We start from the raw sequence: 20649 nt of genomic DNA on the forward strand, positions 1-20649 counted from the left end.
ATGAGACGAGATGAGATGAGATGAGATAAGATATTTATCCCGAGGGAAATTCTTTTGTCATACACACGCTCAAAGCAGCAAGAATTTTTGATATCTTGAAATTGTGATGTTTACAGTATGGATATAGCATCATATTACATCATTTGCCACATCAACTTATGAAGTCAAATTTGGTGAAATAACAGTATAAAATTCATGCATTTTTGTCAGGTGCATGTTACTGACACGCACACAATAATATGTGTGCCAAGTTTAGCTGCACAAGTCCCGATTGTGTAGAGTACAAAGACAGACTTATTATAGCAGGGTTAACTTAAGCTTCGGTGAACATAAAAGTTGCAGTGTTACTTCTATCACCATCTTTGCTCTTGCGGTATTCTCGAAAAGATTTCAATTCAGGATCCTTTGACTACCATGTCTCCTTCAAGTGTACTTTAGCTTTTAGCAGCAAACTGTTGATGTTTTTTTTTTCAAACAAAATCAATAGATATCCTGTATATGTGTTTTACAGAGAACCCTGTAAAACACCATCTATTTGTTACAAGCTACTTTGCTGACGCCGAGGCCATATAAACACCAACCTCATATAACTGGAAGCTGTGCGAGAGCGGTGCTGGTGGAGTCAAGGTATTATAGCATGTTCTGATAGAAACACAGTAAAAACATTTGAAAAGAGACCAGCAGGGTCACCTGTCACCTTTTTGCTTACATCGGAGAAAAATGGTAAAGAGGTTACCTTCTGGGCACAATCACTGGAAGGCTCTCTGTGCTCTCTGAACACCAACTATCCTGTGAGTCATTTGAAGCAATTGCATTTCACAAGGCTGGAGACCCGATGGTGGCTCGAGGTGGTTGTAAGAGCGGGCACAACAAAAGACGTGATTTTGCAGCCGTTGATTGCTTCAAGCCTTCCAATATATAGTAGTAACAAACAAAAAAGTATCAACAGGAAGCCAAAGTTGACACCAGTTTCATAAAGCGCTGGGAAAAAAAACAACAAAGAGGTGATTTGTCATAAAAATGATTTTATTATCCTAATTTATTATCAGATTACGGATATCAATTTTCCACTGTTTTTTCCCTTTACAATATATTACTATCATTAGACTGTTTTATACATTGTTTTATATATTAATAACTTTCAAATAATTTTGTACATGCTTTTGGGACTGACATTCCCTGGTCAGATGAAGCAGAAAAATGAGACAAAAAGGCACGTGATTGCTCGTGTCCACAGTGAGCAATACAGTCCAAAGAAACAAAGAACCGTCGTGGTTTATGTGAGTGCAGTTGAAATGTCCCCCGATCTAATGATGGGCAGCCCCTTTGAAGCCTATTACATGTCTTGCCAGGGCAGCACATTAAGTCCAAAGCAATTTTCCATATCACAGCCCAAAATAATCACTTTCATGTGGCAACTGACAGCAATTATATCTTCTGATTTGCTCCGATTCACTCAGGGAAAAAAAAAAAAAGAAATCACACACCCACCCACGCTTTCTCATCTCCAAAGAGCTGATACTTTTACAGTAGAAACAATATAATTACTAGAACGTTGAACCACCTTCAGGGGCTGCACTCAGATGACTTGCTCTATACATGTACAACTGTAGCTGAATATCAGATGTGGGCCATTTCAAACGGTGCAGCCTGCCATAAGGTCTGGTATGAATGTGCAGCTCAGTGGAACACACGGATTGATCATATTCTTCTTTAAAACTCAGTATAGGAAAGCTCTGTGGCCTGAGGGAGACCCAGTGTACTGTGTAGTCTGTGGTGTGAAATACCACACACCAGCACCACCGGCGCTCTGCTCTCTCTGAACTGTCCACAGTTTAAGATCTAACTGTGACTTGAAACGCTGCCCAAACTGTCTCAGAGGTCTTTCTCTGGTTTCAGTGCCTGGGATGCTTAATCCAGTTTCGTATCATCCACTTCTGACCAGAGCACCTCTGGACCACAAGGCGAAGGCCAAAGTTGGCGTCTTTGGACATTTCTACCTCCAAGCATCGGCCACTGTCCCTGCTGATGATCGGCCCATTCTGCAATGAAAACACAGACAAAAATAACGGCAAATTTTTAAAGTGCTTTTAAGGAAAAAACAGACTGCATGCACACGTCCAATCATCACTTTTAAATCCGTTTGCACGTTTTCTTCTTACCTGTGTAAAGTCCCAAAGCCTCTGGGAAATCCTCGACACAGCATCGCATTTTTTCAGACTGGGAGTGCGTCCTCTGCCATCATCAATGAGGCATTTTGTATCAGGCAGGAAGGTGGTGGACCCCAGGGGACCAAGCTGGAGAAGCCCCTCCGTAGAGTACCGAGCCAGCTGCAAGCCAAAGGGAATCAAATGTGTTACACTACCTAAATTAAAGAGCACAGTGGAAAACACAGCTTTATAAAAAGCAAACACTTGACTTTTTAGAGGGCATCGGTGGAATGCGCAAGATGGAAATGTGCTTCATTGAATGTGATTGAATGTGATTTGCAGTAATGTGCTTTACCTATTCTGCTCTACAAAAGCAGACAGGCAGAAATTACAGAAGCAGAAAGGAGAAAATGGGTTTAAGGCTTGATTGACAGATTGTGTTTTTCCTTCACTGTTATCTGAGTCACCTGCACCGGTTCTGTCTGGAGCATATGTTTGAAATCCTTAGCCTAATGTTTGGGGCACATAATACCGCATACCTCCACGAGTGCATCTTTCCCACTTTATCATCCCGATTAATTACAAAGTGCCCTGAATTATATATACAGCAACTTTAGGATAATTTTCTCTAAATTGAAAGGTGACTCGTACTGCCTCTCTCAGCTTTCTTTGTAAGTAATTTACAGCCTGTCTTGTATGTAATTAATGTACAAATTAAAAAATAAATCCCACATTGTTATGTTGAGAGAGAGCATGTTGGGTAGGCACGATGACACAATAGTAATTTTGGAAAATAATAATAATGGGAAATTAATAGAAGTCAAATGAACTGCTAAGGTCATTTTTGGGACTCTGAACTCTGGCGTATTTTCTTTTCTTTCAGTTTCGATTATAATCTTTTGATATTTAGAATTCTTAGTTATGGTAAATGGCCTGTATTTGTATAGCGCTTTTACTAGCCCCCCCCCCAGGGACCCCAAAGCGCTCTACACACCCAGTCATCCACCCATTCACACACACATTCACACACTGGTGGAGGCAAGCTACAGTTGTAGCCACAGCCACCCTGGGGCAGACTGACAGAAGCGAGGCTGCCATATCGCGCCATCGGCCCTTCTGGCCATCACCAGTAGGCGGTAGGTGAAGTGTCTTGCCCAAGGACACAACGACCGAGACTGTCCGGGGCTCGAACCGGCAACCTTCCGGTTACAAGGCGAACTCCCAACTCTTGAGCCACGATCGCTCAATAGTTTTGTATTCTTGTTTCTGTTATTATTGAATCTTCATGTTTTAGTTTACTCCAAGCTTCCCCAGCATCTGTTTGAGTCTTGTCAAGCCTTCATTTCTGTCAGTGTTTAGTTTCTTCCTGCTTTATTTTGATAGTCACATGCCTTGTTTTACTTCCTCTACTTGTTGTTTTACTTAGTTTCAGGTGTGTCTCGTCACCCACCTGTGTCCACTGTGGACTTTAGGATTCTGTAGATTGTAGACCAGCTAAAATAAAAGGCAGGCTTTAAGTTGTTCTGTCTGTCTCAGAGTCTGTATTTAGGCACTATTCCTGCAACCCTCGGCATGAACAAAACTGAATTCAAGTCATAATATCAACACAGACAGTTTAATAGTTACTTTAAATGAATTGTAATCAACCACAAACTAATTAAATAGCCACCTTAAAGCATTTAAAGCTCTCTCGCTATGATGCTACACTATACTGATTGATTTGTCGTATAGAAGCTGCTGCAGTTTCTGGAATTTAGATTTTAGCACTGTTCCAGTTGTTAATTGCTAATAAGCTTTGTATTTCATATACTAAAATAGGCTCAAGTTACTTTGCATTGAAGCCACAGTGCAGCTTATTTATGGTACAGTTTCTCTTAACAACCAAAATTTGATCCCTCATTGTGTAATCCGGTGCATGAAAGCCTCTGTCGTGATACGTATCTATTACGCAAGGATGCAGTAGAGATAACATTCATAATTTATGGGAATGATCCTCTCTGAAAAATGAGACCCCAAAGCTGGGGAGGTCTTCACTATGACGGCCAAGCTGCTTTGACTACCCTAAATCGTCAAAATGCACGATCTGTCAGAGTAGGTAGTAACATGTTAAGTACTTTATATAACTTACTGTATTTATGTAACTTCCTGGAAGAATCGGTGTAACAACAGGAATCAAGATTTCTGAAAAACGTATTTCTTTATTTTACTTTATTCATGTGAAAATAACCCACAGCTGTTCTACCAATGTGATTTCAATTATTCATTATTTTCTTTAAGAGCAGCTGCTCTAATGGTCGGACTTAAAAAATCACATAAAAAAAATAAAAAAAACCTTTAAAAAACATGTACTGTTATAAAACTGTTAAGGTAAATGGACTGGTTCTTATATAACACTTTTCTACTCTAAACATTCTCACAAGCGCTCCTTTTTTCTATGCTTTTTCAACATAAGTGCATTAAATCTATAACTCATACACATTCATACGCTGATGGATGAATCAGCGAGCAGTTTGGGATTAGTATCTTGCCCAAGAATATTCAGACTTGCACAGCCAGGAATCGAACCTCCAACCTTCCGATTAGTAGATGAGCTGCTTACCTGTAAAATGAATCCCATAAAGACTAAAATTCGAAACCTGGTGATGCTTTTGTAGCATTTTGCTTTGTATTAAAGTGCTTTACTCAATAAATTTTATCATTGAAATGTTTGCAGCACATGTTTGTCCGAGTGGTGATTTTATAGAGCATGGATGGAGAAACTAGAAATGCACATGCTGCCTCTATGGGTGATTGTTCATGTGAGAGGGGAGATCCATGTGGATTTTAATCCAATCTTCTGTCATAAAGAGGCACTCAGAACAAACAGGAAAACAATAAAGCACCATATCTTGGTTCACTTGAGGTCTACTGGAGCTGGCTGAGCTGATCACTGCGATACATATTTCATCAGCATCCTAGTAAAATATGCATCCAAATATGTGTATGGAACTCTCATTGTACATGTCACATGCACATTTGAAACTTATTATTATTCATTTATTTGAAACTCACTACAATGGGAGACACAGTTTAATGACCTTTAGGCAGAGGTCATTATTACAGATGGTCTTATTAAGAATTTTCTGTAGACCTCTTGGGTCTTTCAAGGTTTTAATGCTCTAAACAGATTTAATAAAGGTGTAAACTATGACTCGGCACAAGACAAACTCCATATAATCCCCACTAATACCTGTTTACAGCTTAGTCTGGCAGCGTTTTATATGCTAATACATTTAAAATGAGTCCATAACAAATAATTAACGCGAGGAAATGATTCTGCCAAGCCAATTAACCTGTGGCTCATGCAGCAACATTACACACTCCATTGCGTTTCTGCAATCACCAGAGTTTTGCAGAACATTTTTTGGAGGTCATGCTAATAGCAAGTCTTCTTTGTTTTGGTGATAGTGCAACCGTGGAGCAACTTCCTTGCTGCACCACAAAGTCATACCACAGTTTGTCTTGTGGCCAAGCCTCGAAACAGAGCGTGTGATTTTGTTACCATACACCAAAATCCTATTAAAATGTGCTGGTGAAACACTGCGAAACCCTTTAAAATAGATAATTTAAAAAAAAAGGTCACGTCAACTCTGTCTGTTGTCCTTTATACTGCATGAAAAGCTTCTCTTTAAGTTCATTACCTGCCTGTAGCCATCTGAAGACAGCAGGACAGATATTTTGATAAATCTGCAGCCTCTTATCAGAGAAGTGTATTGTTATTACACACAGCTGTCCACTCTGTTTCTTTTTATTAAATCACATGCAAATAATACTGAGCCACTATTAAATGAAACACGCACATCACTACGCACACAAGCCTGCTGATAGCTTCATACTCTGCCTGTGTTTGTGAGAGAAGCCAGATTACCGGAGGATCGTGATACAGCAAAGAAAGCAATCCCAAAATTTTATCAGTGGACAATAAAATATTGCATCATTTGCTTTATGAAGGTAGATGTGCGCACACGCTAGTAGTGTAATGGGGCCGGCTCTGTGCCTCCACCACCATCCTTTCACTGCTTTGCACTGCTGAACAAATGTGAGACATTATCCATGAGTTAGATTTCCTCAGGGAGAGCGTGCACACACTCACTTCTCTGAAGCACAGCGAGAAGTTATTCTGATCAATTCTAGTTTTTTTTTTATATCTTAAAAGAAGAAATTCTATAAATGACAAAACTGAATACAGCTGGCTCAAAATAATGTCAGTCATCAGTGTAATCTAATGATGCAAAGAAATCAAATTCATTTCCATTTGTTTATTTCCCCCTGGGGAGCAGGATTAAGAGTTGATCGAGCTTTGCATTACTGACACCATGGAGCTCTTTGCAGGAGAGGCCAGTGAGGTGGTTTGCATCACCAAAAACGAGAGCAGTTTGCAGGAAAGTTGGGAAATGTTTGAAAAATGATGCATGGGTAGCTTTTGCATGCATATCTTGAGAAATGGATTTGGTTTCACTGTGCAAAAGAAAAATAAGCACAAAAACAGGACAAGGGCCTCCCACCCACAGCATCATTTGTTCTGGTATCTATTCAAGTAAAGGTTGTGCTGAGAAGATGCTTTCTCTTTTTTTTTCCCAGCAGCATCCTCCTGCATATTCATATAATTGTTTCCTGGGAGTGCCCCAGTTTTCCAGTGTTTCCTTCAAATCCTGACCACATTTAAAATGAGTTTCGGATTTAATTTAATACCAAACTCCCAAGAGCCGCATGTTCTCCTCTCTTACCGTTAAAGAAAAATAAATCGCAGCATATTTAATGACATTCTGAAAAATTCTTCACTTTTCATGTGTTTAAATCTAACTGCAGACATACTGTATGTCAGCACTATAAGTGATTATGTTGACTGATCTTTTCACATTTTAAAATTAGTGCTTGCACATCATCTGTTTGCATGTTTATGTCATCTCATACTCCCCAGCTTCAACACTCTGTTTGGAACCTGCATGGGGTTCAAGAGCTGGTTAAGAGGACAGGAGGCAACATGCTGCCTTCTTATGGTTCATTCATTTTAAATGACTGCTGCACATGGATCACTGCTTATATCATGTATACGTGTACAGTGTACATTATAGCAAAAAAGTTTCAGTCTGTTGGGAGGCAGCAGTTCATTCCTGAATTCACTGTGCAGCATAACAACCACCGCCAAAATACAGCAGAATCAGAAAGATCTGTTCAGCAACAAGAAGAGAAACAGTCCCGCAACAGATGGCACGGGCCCCAGAGCCCTGATCTCATTGCCCCGTGCGTGGGGCTGCACGGCGTCAATGCGTTAGTGCGGTTAGCTCGTTAACGCGCTGATGCTGTCCAGCGTCATCCAGCACTAATGTATAGATAGATATAAAATCCAAAGCCATCAATAAAGCGTATTAAGCTGCGATGCTGCTGAGGTTAAGTATCACATATTAAGGCCAATCTTGATTATATAACTCTACCACTGTTACTTTTAAACTTTCATTGTTGTAGATAGCAACATGTTTAGCATTTGGCACGCTAACTGCCTGACTGCAGAAACTGACAATGATTGTTTAATTGTTGCTTAATAAGATGAACAGAGTGCCACTTATGACAGCAACAAGCTAGTCACATTGATTGGTTGTTAGGCTGTTATTATTAGTAAGCATGCTGTTAACTGATGATGTTGGCAAACTTCAGACAGTATACTGATTACAGTTTGCTACAGAGGGCTGTGCTAAGCCTTTCTGGTGTATCTACTGAATCCAGATATTTTTGGACCGAGCAGGTCATTGCATTAACACTGACGCCAGTAGGAATAGCACTCCTATGCAGATAAAGTCAAGAAATATTTTCAGGTCGAGTCACAGAGATTGAGAAGCCGTAGTTCATGTGGGTGCTGAATTTGAAGCCGAGACACCTTCAAGTCATGTTACATGGTAGGGGTGGAAGATTTTTGAAGATTTATTCTGGCTGCAAGAGCAAATGATAGGTCGAAACATCATTTAGAGTGAACAGGTTCTGAGAGAATACTTGAAATATTTGCAGTGTCCAAACACAACTTAATCTGTAAAAAGTGAGAACACCGTGTGGTGAGTATTGGTCTTTCAAACTAGCATTAAGTTCACAGGATGCTAGTTTTCCCTCTATGTGTATTCTGTGTTAGACCTCAATTTAATTTAACCATGAGAATATTTGTAGTATATGCATCCTGCATTGCTTAAAAACCCGTAGAGGGATGTGTGTGGTGGTCTATATTAATCAGCGAGTACCAATGGGAAGAACACATTTCTATTTATAGCATGTCTGTGCCTCACACTTACTATGTAAAACCTGACTTGGATGCTACATTGCCTAAAGAGGAGACTAATTGCACCACATCATCTTTAGGTTTAGTGTTAAAATGCAGAATGTGTTGATTTAAAAAAAAAAAATCTGCTAAAGAATTTTCTGTAGGTTTCTGTATGTTTACCTTTTGCAAAGACGCCCAATTTACAGACTTAAATGAGTAAGAATCAATACAACGCACTGACAAACTGTTTAATTAATGGCATTACTGACTGTTGAACATCTGTATCGAAGACAGCAGTCAAAATAAACAGGAAATAGAGAAAGATCTGCTGACCTGAGAGGACATGCCGTGGCAGGGGTACAGGATGGCTTTATCATCGTCCTCAGAACCCTGGTCCAGGCAGTAGCCACTGGCCTTGCTGTTTCTCACCTGCAAGAGAAACAAAAAAGATGATGTTTCTATGAAGCTGCTGAAAGCTCCAGTATTTTACATATCCGATATTCTTAAAAACAACCAAACAAACAGCTTGTTTCAAATATTCTCCATTTGAACATTTGAGTGTTAGGTGCAAGAGCAAATACAAAAAAGTACATAAGCATCTGAGGAACTGGAGAACCACACAAGTTTATTCGATTCTATATTCTATTTGAGTCTATTTGATTCTAATGGCAGTGTACCCTCAACAATAGGAAGGTGTTATATGTATACAGTTAGCATGGTGCCAGATAATTTTACCATCTCCTACACTCTGGGCCCTCTGTATTTAAATACAGCAGAAGTCTCAATGAAACTATTCTCATTTGCATATTTTATATGTGTGTTGGGTGTCTGTTGTCTGAAAATTGGAAAAGTATGAAACAGTGACTAAAATTAAGCTTGCAACACTTTTCCATTGCACGGAAAGTCCAGATGTAATTCTTGGAAATGTCTTTTGACAAAATTACCATATACATAAGTTAAAGTTTGCCATGATTTTGGCTGTATTTAGATGAAAAATTATTAGTTTGAGTGAAGTCTGGGAGGGAAATTTTTTTTCTCTCTCTGATTAATTCACATTGGCTAGTGGAGAAAGTTTGCCTGCAGGTCTTTCTGGTTGAATGCAGTCTTTTCTTTTCTAGTTTTTGAGTTTGCACTTGCAGTTTGACTAGCTGTAAGGAACAACACTACTTGTTTAAGTTATGAAAAAGTATGCAGTTTGTTTAAAATATGTCATTTTGTCATATGTCAAAGCTCTGAACTTGATCTAAATGCCTATGCTCCTATATTTGTGGGATTATTCATGACATTTCAATTCAACTGTATTTGTATATAACCAAATAACAACAACAGTCAACTCAAGCTGCTTTACATTTTAAGGTAAAGACCCTACAATAATAAAAAATAATCCCCAAAAATAAGATGACCCCTATGAGCAAGCGCTTGGCGACACTGGGAAGGAAAAACTCCCCTTTAATGGGAAGAAAGAACCAAGCTCAGGAAGGGGCTGGAGTGATGGGAGAAAGACAAAAGGACAAAAGTGCAAACCTATCAAGTACATAAGGTGTTAAGTACCACAAGGTATATTTTTTTTAAATCAGGAATTTAAAAACATATTTGAGAAGATATTTCCCCCTAAAAAATAGATTAACAGCTTAACTCCATACTCCACCTCCACCCACCAGTGGGGTGCACCTCACAGTTTGCGAACCACTGGTGTATGTGAAAGGAGAAGCTGGTAGAGACAAGCTCGCTGAGTATTATTGAGCAGTTTTCTTACTGCCTCTCTTCTCAGCCTTTTCGGTCGGCTCCTGCCTTTCTTTTCCATTTTATTTACAGATTAGTGTAGGTGGGATTTAATTCTCCTTTAGGCACAATCTATGCAGTGAAGAAGAGAGGCAAAGGGGTGCGAGCACTGCAGATAGTACAGTACAAATGCTCAACAAGACATTAGTAATGGCAGCTTTCTGGGACACATTTTAATTTGTCTGTTGGGCGGTTATTGTTGCACAACTAATTTTACTCTTGACATGTTTTTTGTGTCAATCTAGAAAAAAAGTCTAAAAGAAAGTGACTAAACCAGGGAAAAGACTTCTTTAGCATTGATTTTAATGAGATCCCTGTGAGCTGAGAAAACGGGGTAAATATGAATATTTTGTACAAAATGTTACCCCATGAAAATGGCCCAACATTATATAATTTAATAAATTACCGGTTTCACATTTGGTTCAAACGAAAATAATAGTATCAGAGCACCCTTTCAAAACCTATTATTATTTATTATCTAAGAAGGTAGATAATAGTCTCTTGAATGTGAGCCACCATTTAATTCCTCTGTGCATGTCACAATACCTCTGTGATACTAGCTCCACTGTGGTTTGTTCACACAGCAGGCTGTATTTTCTCAAACGATGACTGAGCTTTGATAGATATTATCGGGACACGACCAGCCCCAGTTCAGTCTCCCCCCTGTCCTCCAGACCTGCAGATGATGCACTGAGCATGAGGCCCATGTTTGGTGTGATTTGAATGAGTAAGGCTTCATTTCCAGGTTGCGACATGTCTATCGTGTAGTTTTGTCAGGGAGGGTTCCACTCAGCTGGTCTGGTCAGCATGGCCGAGCGCGGTGCTGATGCTCGGTGACAGATGAGGCTCACTTCTGCTCTGCCGGCTGTGTGGCTAGACAAGGTAAATGTTACCCAGCTTGTCGACAGATCTGAAATAGTGCCACTTAAGTTAATGCCACTCTGAGGAATCCATCTGGGTGCCAGAGCCAAAACAGGCAGTAGAGGGAACAAAAGAGGGAGTAAATTCATAGGGCTTTGATGAATTGTGAATTCTGATATGCAGCATATTGATTAGGCTGTTCTTTTGTTCACACCTATTTGCCAGTCCATCTGTCTGTGAGTGGGATTTAGCAAAAACCAGGCCAGATTTGGTAAAAAAAAAAAAGGGGAGAAAAAGGTTTTAATAATTCAGTCAGACCAGCAGCTTGTGAACAGGCATGCCAGACAACACCCTAGGCTGTTAAGGGGGCCCCCAACAGTTGTCCTCAGTTGGAAACCTCCCCTAGGGCATACGAAAAATCCCATTAGGTCCAGAATGGGAGTGTGTCGCATTGCTTTAATGAGCATTGTTGTGACGTGATGTTTGCAGTTACTACTTTGTAATTTAAACCCATACATAGATGAATATTGCATTATTTATGGTTGACTAATAAATGATTATGATATTTGATCTATTAGCCTTTGGCAGTGATCTGCGCTTTTTCCCAATGCCCTTCTAGTTTTCCAGGTGTCCATTGCTGAAATTGATATGAGGTAAACAATGCGTCTCAGCGAACCTCCAAATAGTGTCTGAGTCAGGAGCGTGTTCAATTCTTCAACCTGTTATAATCCTGTTGTCTTCCCCCCACTGTGCTGAGTGCATAGCCAAGCCCAATCAAATTAAAATGGAAAACTAATAAAGTATTTGATTAAAACTCATTATGAGGAGCTGGTACAAACCCTGTGTGGTGATGTTGCAATTCCTTAGCAGTATCATGCCTTAGACTAGCTACACTCAAATCGTTTGTTTTTTTCTAAGATGTACCACTCCATCACATTAAAGGTCATCATCACATGTCACAAAACATCCTAATAATTCCTTTATTTCTGTGATTTATTTGTAGGATCAGCCTTCCTGCCTCAGCTTTCACATCCTCTGCAAACTCCAGTGGTGTGAAAAAGTCTTTGCCCCCTTCCTGATTTCCAAGTGTTGTGAATATTTGGCACACTTACATGTTTCAGATCATCAAAGTAAAAAATGCACAATTCTGTTTTTAAATGTTGATTTCACTGATTAAGGGAGAAAAGTTGTCCAAACCTACCGTGTCCTGTGTGTAAAAGTAAGTGCCCCTCTTGTTTAATCATGAATTATCTGTGATTAACCCCCGTTTTTGTTTAGTTTCACTAAACATACTCAGGCTTGATTACTGGCAGACCAAAGGAGACCAAGGAAAAAGATAAAACCAGGTACGTCTCACATTTGCCAAAATACATCACGATGATCCCCAAGACATCTGGGAAAATTGTATCTGGACCGACGAGACAAAAGTTGAATTCTTTGGAAGGTGTTTGTCCCCTGATGATATGGCAAAATCACTGTTTACATTCAATCATTTGCTTAATGTCTTCCTCACCTCGCCATATGTGATGGTGTTGTTATAGATTCGCATCTCTGGGTAGACGTGTTCAAGGTACCAGCGGAAACTCCGACATTGCAGCCTTTTCCTTAAGGCCAAGCGCTCCGAGACATCCCCGAAATCAACCCCAGGGTTCTGTCAACAAATGGTACAAAACAAAGACATACACGCATGAAAAAAGCCTCTTAGCCAGCAGGCATTTTAATTATTAGAGTGAAAGCTGCTTGAGAAATGGAATATGCGAGAGTGTCGAGGTGCTGAAAAGAAAAGACCAACCTTTTAGTTAAGAGCTGGATAGATGCACCTGTCATGAAGGACCTTCATTGTTCTTTCATTACACGTGATTCAAACTCTAATCAGCTGCTTAATTATGAGCCCTCACGGCCATGCCGGCATTACGGAGGTGGCTTCCCAGATTGATTGGGGGAATGCCTAATAGCTGCACTACCTGGCACTGAGGCTTGATTCAGACGCATGCACACACACATGCACACACACATGCAGCCATCTACTCTTCAGTCAGTTCGCCCCCATCTGTGTTGGAATCCACAGTCAGCTGCTGAACGTGCTTCCAACATCTGTTAATAATGAATTCTAGATGGAAATATCCACTTTTTGTAGCAACCATAAAGCGACACTAAAAAATGCATTCAATTTCAGTGAGATGTTGTTTGGTGTTTGGACTTGGAGCCGGCCGCTCTGGTGAATCATAAAGCCTTCCCCCACCAAGGTAATTGTGCTCTCAGCAGGTACCTTAGACAATAACGAAAATCAGTGATTGTGTATAGGGGGAGGCTGGGAGGAGAGGGAGGGGGGTAGATGGAATAATCGTAGTTAGGCCTTTCTACTGTACACAAAATAACTCTGCGCTACAGGACAGCCGAGGTAATAACATGCCATGCCACTGTGCTTGTAATTACACTCAAGAAGGGATGTGGTCTGATTGACTACTTTGTCAAAGGTGCTGCCACCCCCAGCTCCCACATTTCGACTCAACATTTCCAGGCGGCATGCAGGCATCAGCAGCGTGCCGCACCAGTGTGTGACGAGCCCACATCCTGTAATTATTTTGTTAGGGACGTCAGTGAGCTGTGCTGGACGCCTTTCTTGAGGCCTTCATTGATGTCCTTCACTGACTATCATCTCATTCTGCATGGCTGAAGAGGCAATTAGGATTCAATATTAAACTCTTTATTAATGAAAATAGCTGTTTATTATTTTGCAGGTCATCTCCGTAGACTCTTGAAAGCAATTAAATGAAACTGATACGTATGAAACTAGACTGATTGGAAATGAGGCTAATCTCCTTCACTTGATGTACCTCTCTCATCTGTTTGGAAAGAGCATCTACTGCTTTCTGCCTGTGCTCTGCTGCCAGTGTGAAGGTCAAACGGGATGAAATCTGAATTTTGAATTTCTATTGACTAGCGTCTCCAGAGGCCTGGTTGCATGTCTGAATGAGAAAGTGTGACAGGAGGAGACGGGGCAAAAGAGAGCTCGTGGATTTCAATGAGGGTGTAATCTAAGACAGAGAAAAACTTACATTCATGGGAATGTTCCAGGCCATGTAGACGTGGGATTTGTATTCGTCCATCCACACCTCAGCGGCTCGCAGGGCATTGCGCTTGGCGTAGTAATCTATGTCATTGTTGTAAGGGTTTTTTGGTGCGCTCGATATGGGCCACTCTGGCGCACGGGAGGACTTCCATGCTCCCACCACACTGCCACACCTACACAGCAGAAAGAAAGAGTTCAGATCAACAGCTACACAGCTCCCGCCTAATGTAGAGGCCAATCAAACTACAGGCATTGAGGTTTAAGGATAATTAATTGAATTTATACAAAAAATACTGGTTTGCTGGTTATTACAACTTGGTTTTGACTTATGTAGAGCTGGCTATTATCCCTTATTCCCTTGCTCATAGTAGATGTCTATATAATCTGATGTCTTTTTGGAAATACAGGAATCCTCCCTCACTGGCTATAAAACTCAGATTCTACTAGAGAAAGGTATATTTTGTATGTAGTATTGAACAGAAATGAATTCCACTTCAGAGCAAAAATATTCATTAAAATATGAAGTTAAATGTTGAAGAGCCACATGCAAACAGCCTTGGCAGAAGCACAAATGAGGACTCAAATAAATGCATTTGATTTTTTTTTTAATGACTTCTCATAGTGGAGTGAACAAGGTCAAACAGGCATCTTCATTAATTTGTCCATGGTATCATGGTCATACTTGAGCTTGCTGCAATTTATCTCCATCAGTGAACTGCTTGAAAAATATAAGATACATGCATCGAGACAGAAATCTGCTGCACATTTAGGGTCACAATCTTTATCCACCATTCAAAGCGACAGAGTGCTGCATAGGTTTTCATTATTAAAGAGGAAAAACATACTTGCAATTAGTTTACAGCTATGTTATGTCCTTCTTCTTGTTTCTAACATAGCACACGTGTTCTCAAAGATGCATTTAGTTGTTACATTATTACATATTTATTTATATTATTTGCTGAAGTGAGCGACAAAATGAGGGACAAATGGATTTGTAAGCCTATGGCTCATATTGTAGATACAGTCTTCATAGAGGTACCTATGACAACTGGAGAACTCTGATGCCACGGAGTGCTGTGCATATGACACTGAAAAAGAGGGATATACTGCTTGAAGCCAGGCAGTGAAAAATGCCTTCTTTAAAAGCATCAATCACAGCTCTGATTGATTGCAGACTGTGTGATGTTGTGACCCTCGACTGACATACTCAATGGAAAACTACAGTGGCAGGCAGTCACATGGGAGTAATGCACCCATTTCTTTCAGTGCCAGAAAAGATTTGAATTTTAAAACTCTCTGCAAAAACACATCCATATCTTCAAATCTCTGCCATGGTGTTACAAAGTGCCTGAGCAATTTCTCATGCCGTATCACTGGAAGGCCATATGGTATGTCCTTCCAGCCGTACAAAATATCACCGCCTCCACCACCCACAGTCTCTTAATGACAATTGCCACAAAGCGTAACAGATGTTCTCATTCATTAACTTCTCTATGACCCCAAAACGATACCCCCTGCTTGGTGTTTAAGGAACATGCTGCTGCAAAACTATTTTCTCAATTAAGTGCAGATCTGGGATGATACCTGTTTTCTGCACATCATGCTTATTGAATGTCATGTGAAAAGATGTGAATAAATACAGTGTCTGTTTTTGGTCACTTTCAAAATAATGATCTATGATTCAAACTCTTGATCTGTATTTCCTTCCATGATTCTTATTGTAAGACTAAAAGAGTACTACTGAACTCTGAAGGCACTTCATGATGCCATTTGGAAACCTAAAAGTGCTAAGCAAAGGCCCTTTCACCAATGAACAGAGTATATTAGTATGGTAATTTAAATATATTCAGAGATTCCTGCTCCCAGTGATTTATTATTAACAACCTGTGACCAGATGCAATCAAGAAATGTTTGACGTGTGTAGCTGGATGTTTATCTGTAGGACAGATCATCAGTGAGTAGTGCCAAGTATTGGGGAGATATGACAGGACAGTTAGGTAAAGGACAAGTATGGATTTTTTTTGTATGAAGTTCTTAAAATATGTCTCCATTTATAAACTATCTATCAACCCCCAACCTCTATGGCAGGGGTAGGCAACTCCAGGCCTCGAGTGCCGGTGTGCTGCAGGCTTTAGATCTCACCCTGGGTCAACACACCTGAATCAAATGATTAGTTCGTTACCAGGCCTCCGGAGAACTTCAAGACATGTTGAGGAGGTAATTTAGCAATTTGAATCATCTGGTGGATCAAGGACAGATCTAAAGCCTGCAGGACACCGGCACTCGAGGCCTGGAGTTGCCTACCCCTGCTCTATGGGATGGTAGCGTCTCCCCCAAGATTGTCCCCACATATTTTAATCCATCCATCCATCCATCCATTCTTCCAACCATCCATCCTTCCATCCATTCATCTGTCCATTCTTCCATCCATCCACCCATCCATCCATCCATCCATGCATTCTTCCACCCATCCATCCTTCTATCCATTCGTCCGACCATTCTTCCATCCATTCTTCCAACCATCCATCCTTCCATCGATTCCTGCTTATCTGGGTTTGGGCCGCAGGGCCAGTAGTCTAAATAGCATAGCCCAGTCTTTACTCAACTGGCAACCTCTTCCAGCTCATCCAGGAGGATGCAGAATTGTGAGAGATACAAGCTCTCCAGCGTGTGGTGTGTCTATCCCAGGGCCTCCTACGACGAGGACAATGCCCAAAACCCCTTGCCTAGGAGGCATCCTACACAGATGGCCAAAGCACCTGAACTGGTTCCTTTCAACCTCAAAGTTAGCAGTTTTACCAATCCCTGGATTTGTTTATTAAGGGAAAAAGCATGTCTGTACAATATAATGTAAGTTGCATTTTTGTTATTCTCAATAAATCTAATGAAATGTTGTTTGAATAAACCAAAGAGATGTGTCTAAACAACTTTTTTCTTAGAAAATGTTATCCAAGCTGTGGTGTGTGGTGCATCATTTTGGGAGTAGTTTAATCCACATTGTTCCTTTGATATTCTGGCAGCAAGGCGGAATACGTGGGCTCGACTCAAGATAAACTCCTGTACAGTGTTCACTGTAATGAAGAAACATGTCACCCAGGGAAACTGCATGACTCAGTTGTTCTTTAATTGTTCAAACAACAGAGCTTAATGGCACAGGCAAAAAATATGTTTTGGGTATGTGCATTCTTTTTAGTGGGCTAAATTCATTAGTGGCTTGTGTAAATTTCAGAATAGGAAATATATGGAAAATTCTCATTTTATGAAAGAATGGATATGTCAGTTCACATTAACACTACAGGTACCCTGATGTTACACGTTGCTGTAGTGCTAAAGGGAGTCTGTGAGGTTGTGCTTAATTGTATGTTAATAAGGGCAATCACAGCATCTGTCCTCTCTGTTGCTTCAGCTGTATCAGTGGTGAAGTAGTTCGCTGGAGCTGACCTGAGCTTAAAAACCTCTATTGACTGACTGACCCCTCTTCTTCACTCCTGATGATCCACAATGACCTTGGCCTAAAAAATCCATTAGTACTTTGGAGCAGGGTTTACCTGCTTTGCTGCTGCTCATGACAAATGCTGTTTTTCTGCAACAGTCTTCACGGTTGGCGACTTTGTGTGGGTGTGAGTGCAATACCGATTTAATGGGGAGCCTTTAGTCCCTGCAGATCCCGCCCGTTGCCTTTGGAAACATAGTAAGCTCTGCGTAATGCTGTCTTTCTTTGGTTTCCTGCTCCAAATTGATTGTGTGTGAGTAAAACTATCAGTGTTTTAACCACTTATGAAGCACTCGTGGATAATTGAAAATGTGTGCAAGTGAAATTGTGGTTAGCAGCTTTCCTGGCGCTGAAAGCAAACTGCTGATCAATATTTCCTCAACCACTTGCAAGGGTCAGAAAGCTGTGTGCTAGCTAGTTGGCTAAACAGACTAAAGCTTTGTTGCATTAATTTAAACTTTTATCTTTAAGCTTCAAGTAGAGTTTCTTGTCTAAAATGATGCATTTGTTTGTCTATAAGAAGCAGGAGACAAATTATTTTTTATTTTTTAATTTCCATGTTACAAATAAATACATAAATAAATGAAATACACTGAGTACCAGCTGTTTCTCTTCTTTGCTTTAGCATGGCAACAGTAATACACTCCACCGCTCATTATTTCCCTTGTAACAGCCAGACCTTTCATCTTATCTCTATAAGCAGCTCTCATTCTAATTATATTACTGTATATATTTCACAGCAGGATTTGTTGCAAATTAAAAAGCCATCTAAACTCCCACAAACTATTAAGTATGTATATAAAAAGATTCTGTTTAACATTTTTCTTTAATTATTGCAGGTGTTTCTAATTTATAGGACTGAAAAAGATGCATTTCAACAGCAGCAACAAAAAGATAGCAGTCAAACACGTAAAGCAGGTCAAATGGACCTGCTTTACGTGTTTCAAGCATAACATTTTATGTGCTTCCTCTATGGTGAAACCTGAAAGGCTCTGGATGTTTTCTGCATGCATTTTATCTAACGTGGTTTATCTTTATTGCCAATATCATTTATCCTTAATTATTACATTCATTAGTGTTTAACATTATAATTATAATTTCAAATCACATTATCATGGCATTACAAGTGAACGGAAAGGGAGTAATAGTTTGAAGTGACCTTTCAAGCATAGGTTTCTAATACAGTGAACTTCATTTGATCCAGGTGGACAAAGGCTGCCTCTATTTGTTTTCTGCATAATTCATTTCTATCTGGACTGCAATCTTCTCAAAGTCATTTTGATCCTCCATCAATTATTTACTGCATTTGTCAGTGATGATATCTGCTTGTTAACTGCATGCTAATAAAGTTTCCTGCTTCTGAGATTTAATGGTGATAACATTTCAACAGATAAAGGTCCAACAGCTTTTTCACAAGGTGATACTTCAAATGCCAATGAGACAAGGAAATATCATTTGTAAGTCTGAAGCTAAAATAATAATGTTGTTATTTACAGGGCTAGGCCCTGGATCTTATGATTCTGGAAAGCTATTAGGGCCATGTCTTTTTTCATGATTCCAAGCTGAAGAATGTTAATCTGACTGGAATCTGTCTGGATGATTTATTAATTGGATGATGATGTATTTACACTGTAGCAAAGCTTAGACTAGGTTCAGGTCCATGCAGTGCTAAAGCTTTTTCCCTTCCCCTATAGGCTGCCTGGTTGGGTCTCACACTGTCTGGGAGCTCACCTGGTTTAGAAAGCAGCCAATATGCCAAAGGCTACTAAGGGGGCCTGGATTTGAGTCTGCCCTGGATCTTTCATTTCCTTTGTGTCATTGCCCCCACTCTCTCCCTGGTCTCCTGTTTGCTCTCTGCACCGGCCTGTCAGATAAAGCCTGAAACTCCCAGAAGTAAATTTTTAAAATTAAAAAAAAAAAAAAATGCCACTACCCCCCATTCTGAGCAATACACACAAAGTCTTGGTCTTGTCTTATTTTTGCAGTCCCCGTTTGCATCCCTCATAACCACATCTATTGGCTGCTGGTTGTGCAAACAGTCTATGTAGCAGTTTGTAGTTTGGGACTTCCACTCTGCTCTCACTTCGCTGGACTGAATCAACCTCTACGATGGTTTTACAATTCTCCCTACATGTAAATGTGTACCACTGTTGAAAGTCAATTTCACTACAAAAGAGAACATCCGCTTCCAATGCCACTTTTATTCTCAATAGTTAAGACACTATGTGTTGATGTGAAAGAGCTAATCACAAGCCACTAACCACAAAGCTGCTGGTGAAGATGGGGAGGGGGGCAAGGGTACATTTCTTTCTTGATTTAGCGACGAACAACCTGATCTAAGGCAGCTGCAGGGAGTCAGCTCTGCTTGTGAGGATCATCAATGCTGATGTGACCTTTTTCAACGCATGAGAAAAACGCCGGTGATTTGGAGGGAAAACAGGTGGTGCCCAACAGATTGCTGGCTAAAACAGTACGTGTTACATTCCAGGACTGCTTATGACTCCATCCTGCTGCCTGTAGGCTCATAAACAAGGCTTTAGAAAAAGCATTCACAAAGCAAATCAGGCCAAATGGCAGATATTTTCCTCCGAAGTATAAAGACGTAATAAGGATGCCTGTGCACTTCTGCTCACACAGGAAAGCATTAACACCATGCAGAGAGTGCCTCTGCTCATGACAGGGTCTCATTTTGTGTTGCTGTACTCATTTCATTATTGTTGTGCTGTATTAAGCATCTTTTTTTATAAAATGCACTACTCTTCTTACTAATGGAATCGCAATTTTTAATAATTTAAATAAATTAGCATACAGTAATATTCTCCACACAGACACGGATGTTTGGTTTCATGTAGTATACGGTGAAAACAGAGCTCCAAAAGGGCAGCAGCATCCTGCAGATACAGGTTACACCTTTAAATATTCACAACTGTGGAAACATAATAAAATCTAAATACCAAATAAGACTGTTTTAATCTATGACATCCCACCCACAGGTTCTCAGGAC

General features: G+C 40.2%; 1 protein-coding gene across 1 annotated transcript in view; it reads right to left on the minus strand.

Annotated features, from left to right (window-relative positions):
• Positions 1–1000: 1000 nt before the first annotated feature.
• Positions 1001–20649, minus strand: part of galnt9 (polypeptide N-acetylgalactosaminyltransferase 9) — a 95783-nt gene continuing 76134 nt past the window's right edge. The window contains 6 exon segments of the mRNA XM_040028474.1: positions 1001–2042; positions 2163–2330; positions 8770–8865; positions 12593–12730; positions 14139–14252; positions 14254–14325. Of these exon segments, the coding sequence (XP_039884408.1) occupies positions 1896–2042; positions 2163–2330; positions 8770–8865; positions 12593–12730; positions 14139–14252; positions 14254–14325 (735 nt within the window). The 3' untranslated portion in view covers positions 1001–1895.

The sequence above is a fragment of the Simochromis diagramma genome, unplaced genomic scaffold (assembly GCF_900408965.1).
Source record: "Simochromis diagramma unplaced genomic scaffold, fSimDia1.1 OVJJ01000781.1, whole genome shotgun sequence".
In the NCBI taxonomy this organism is placed as follows: Eukaryota; Metazoa; Chordata; class Actinopteri; order Cichliformes; family Cichlidae; genus Simochromis; species Simochromis diagramma.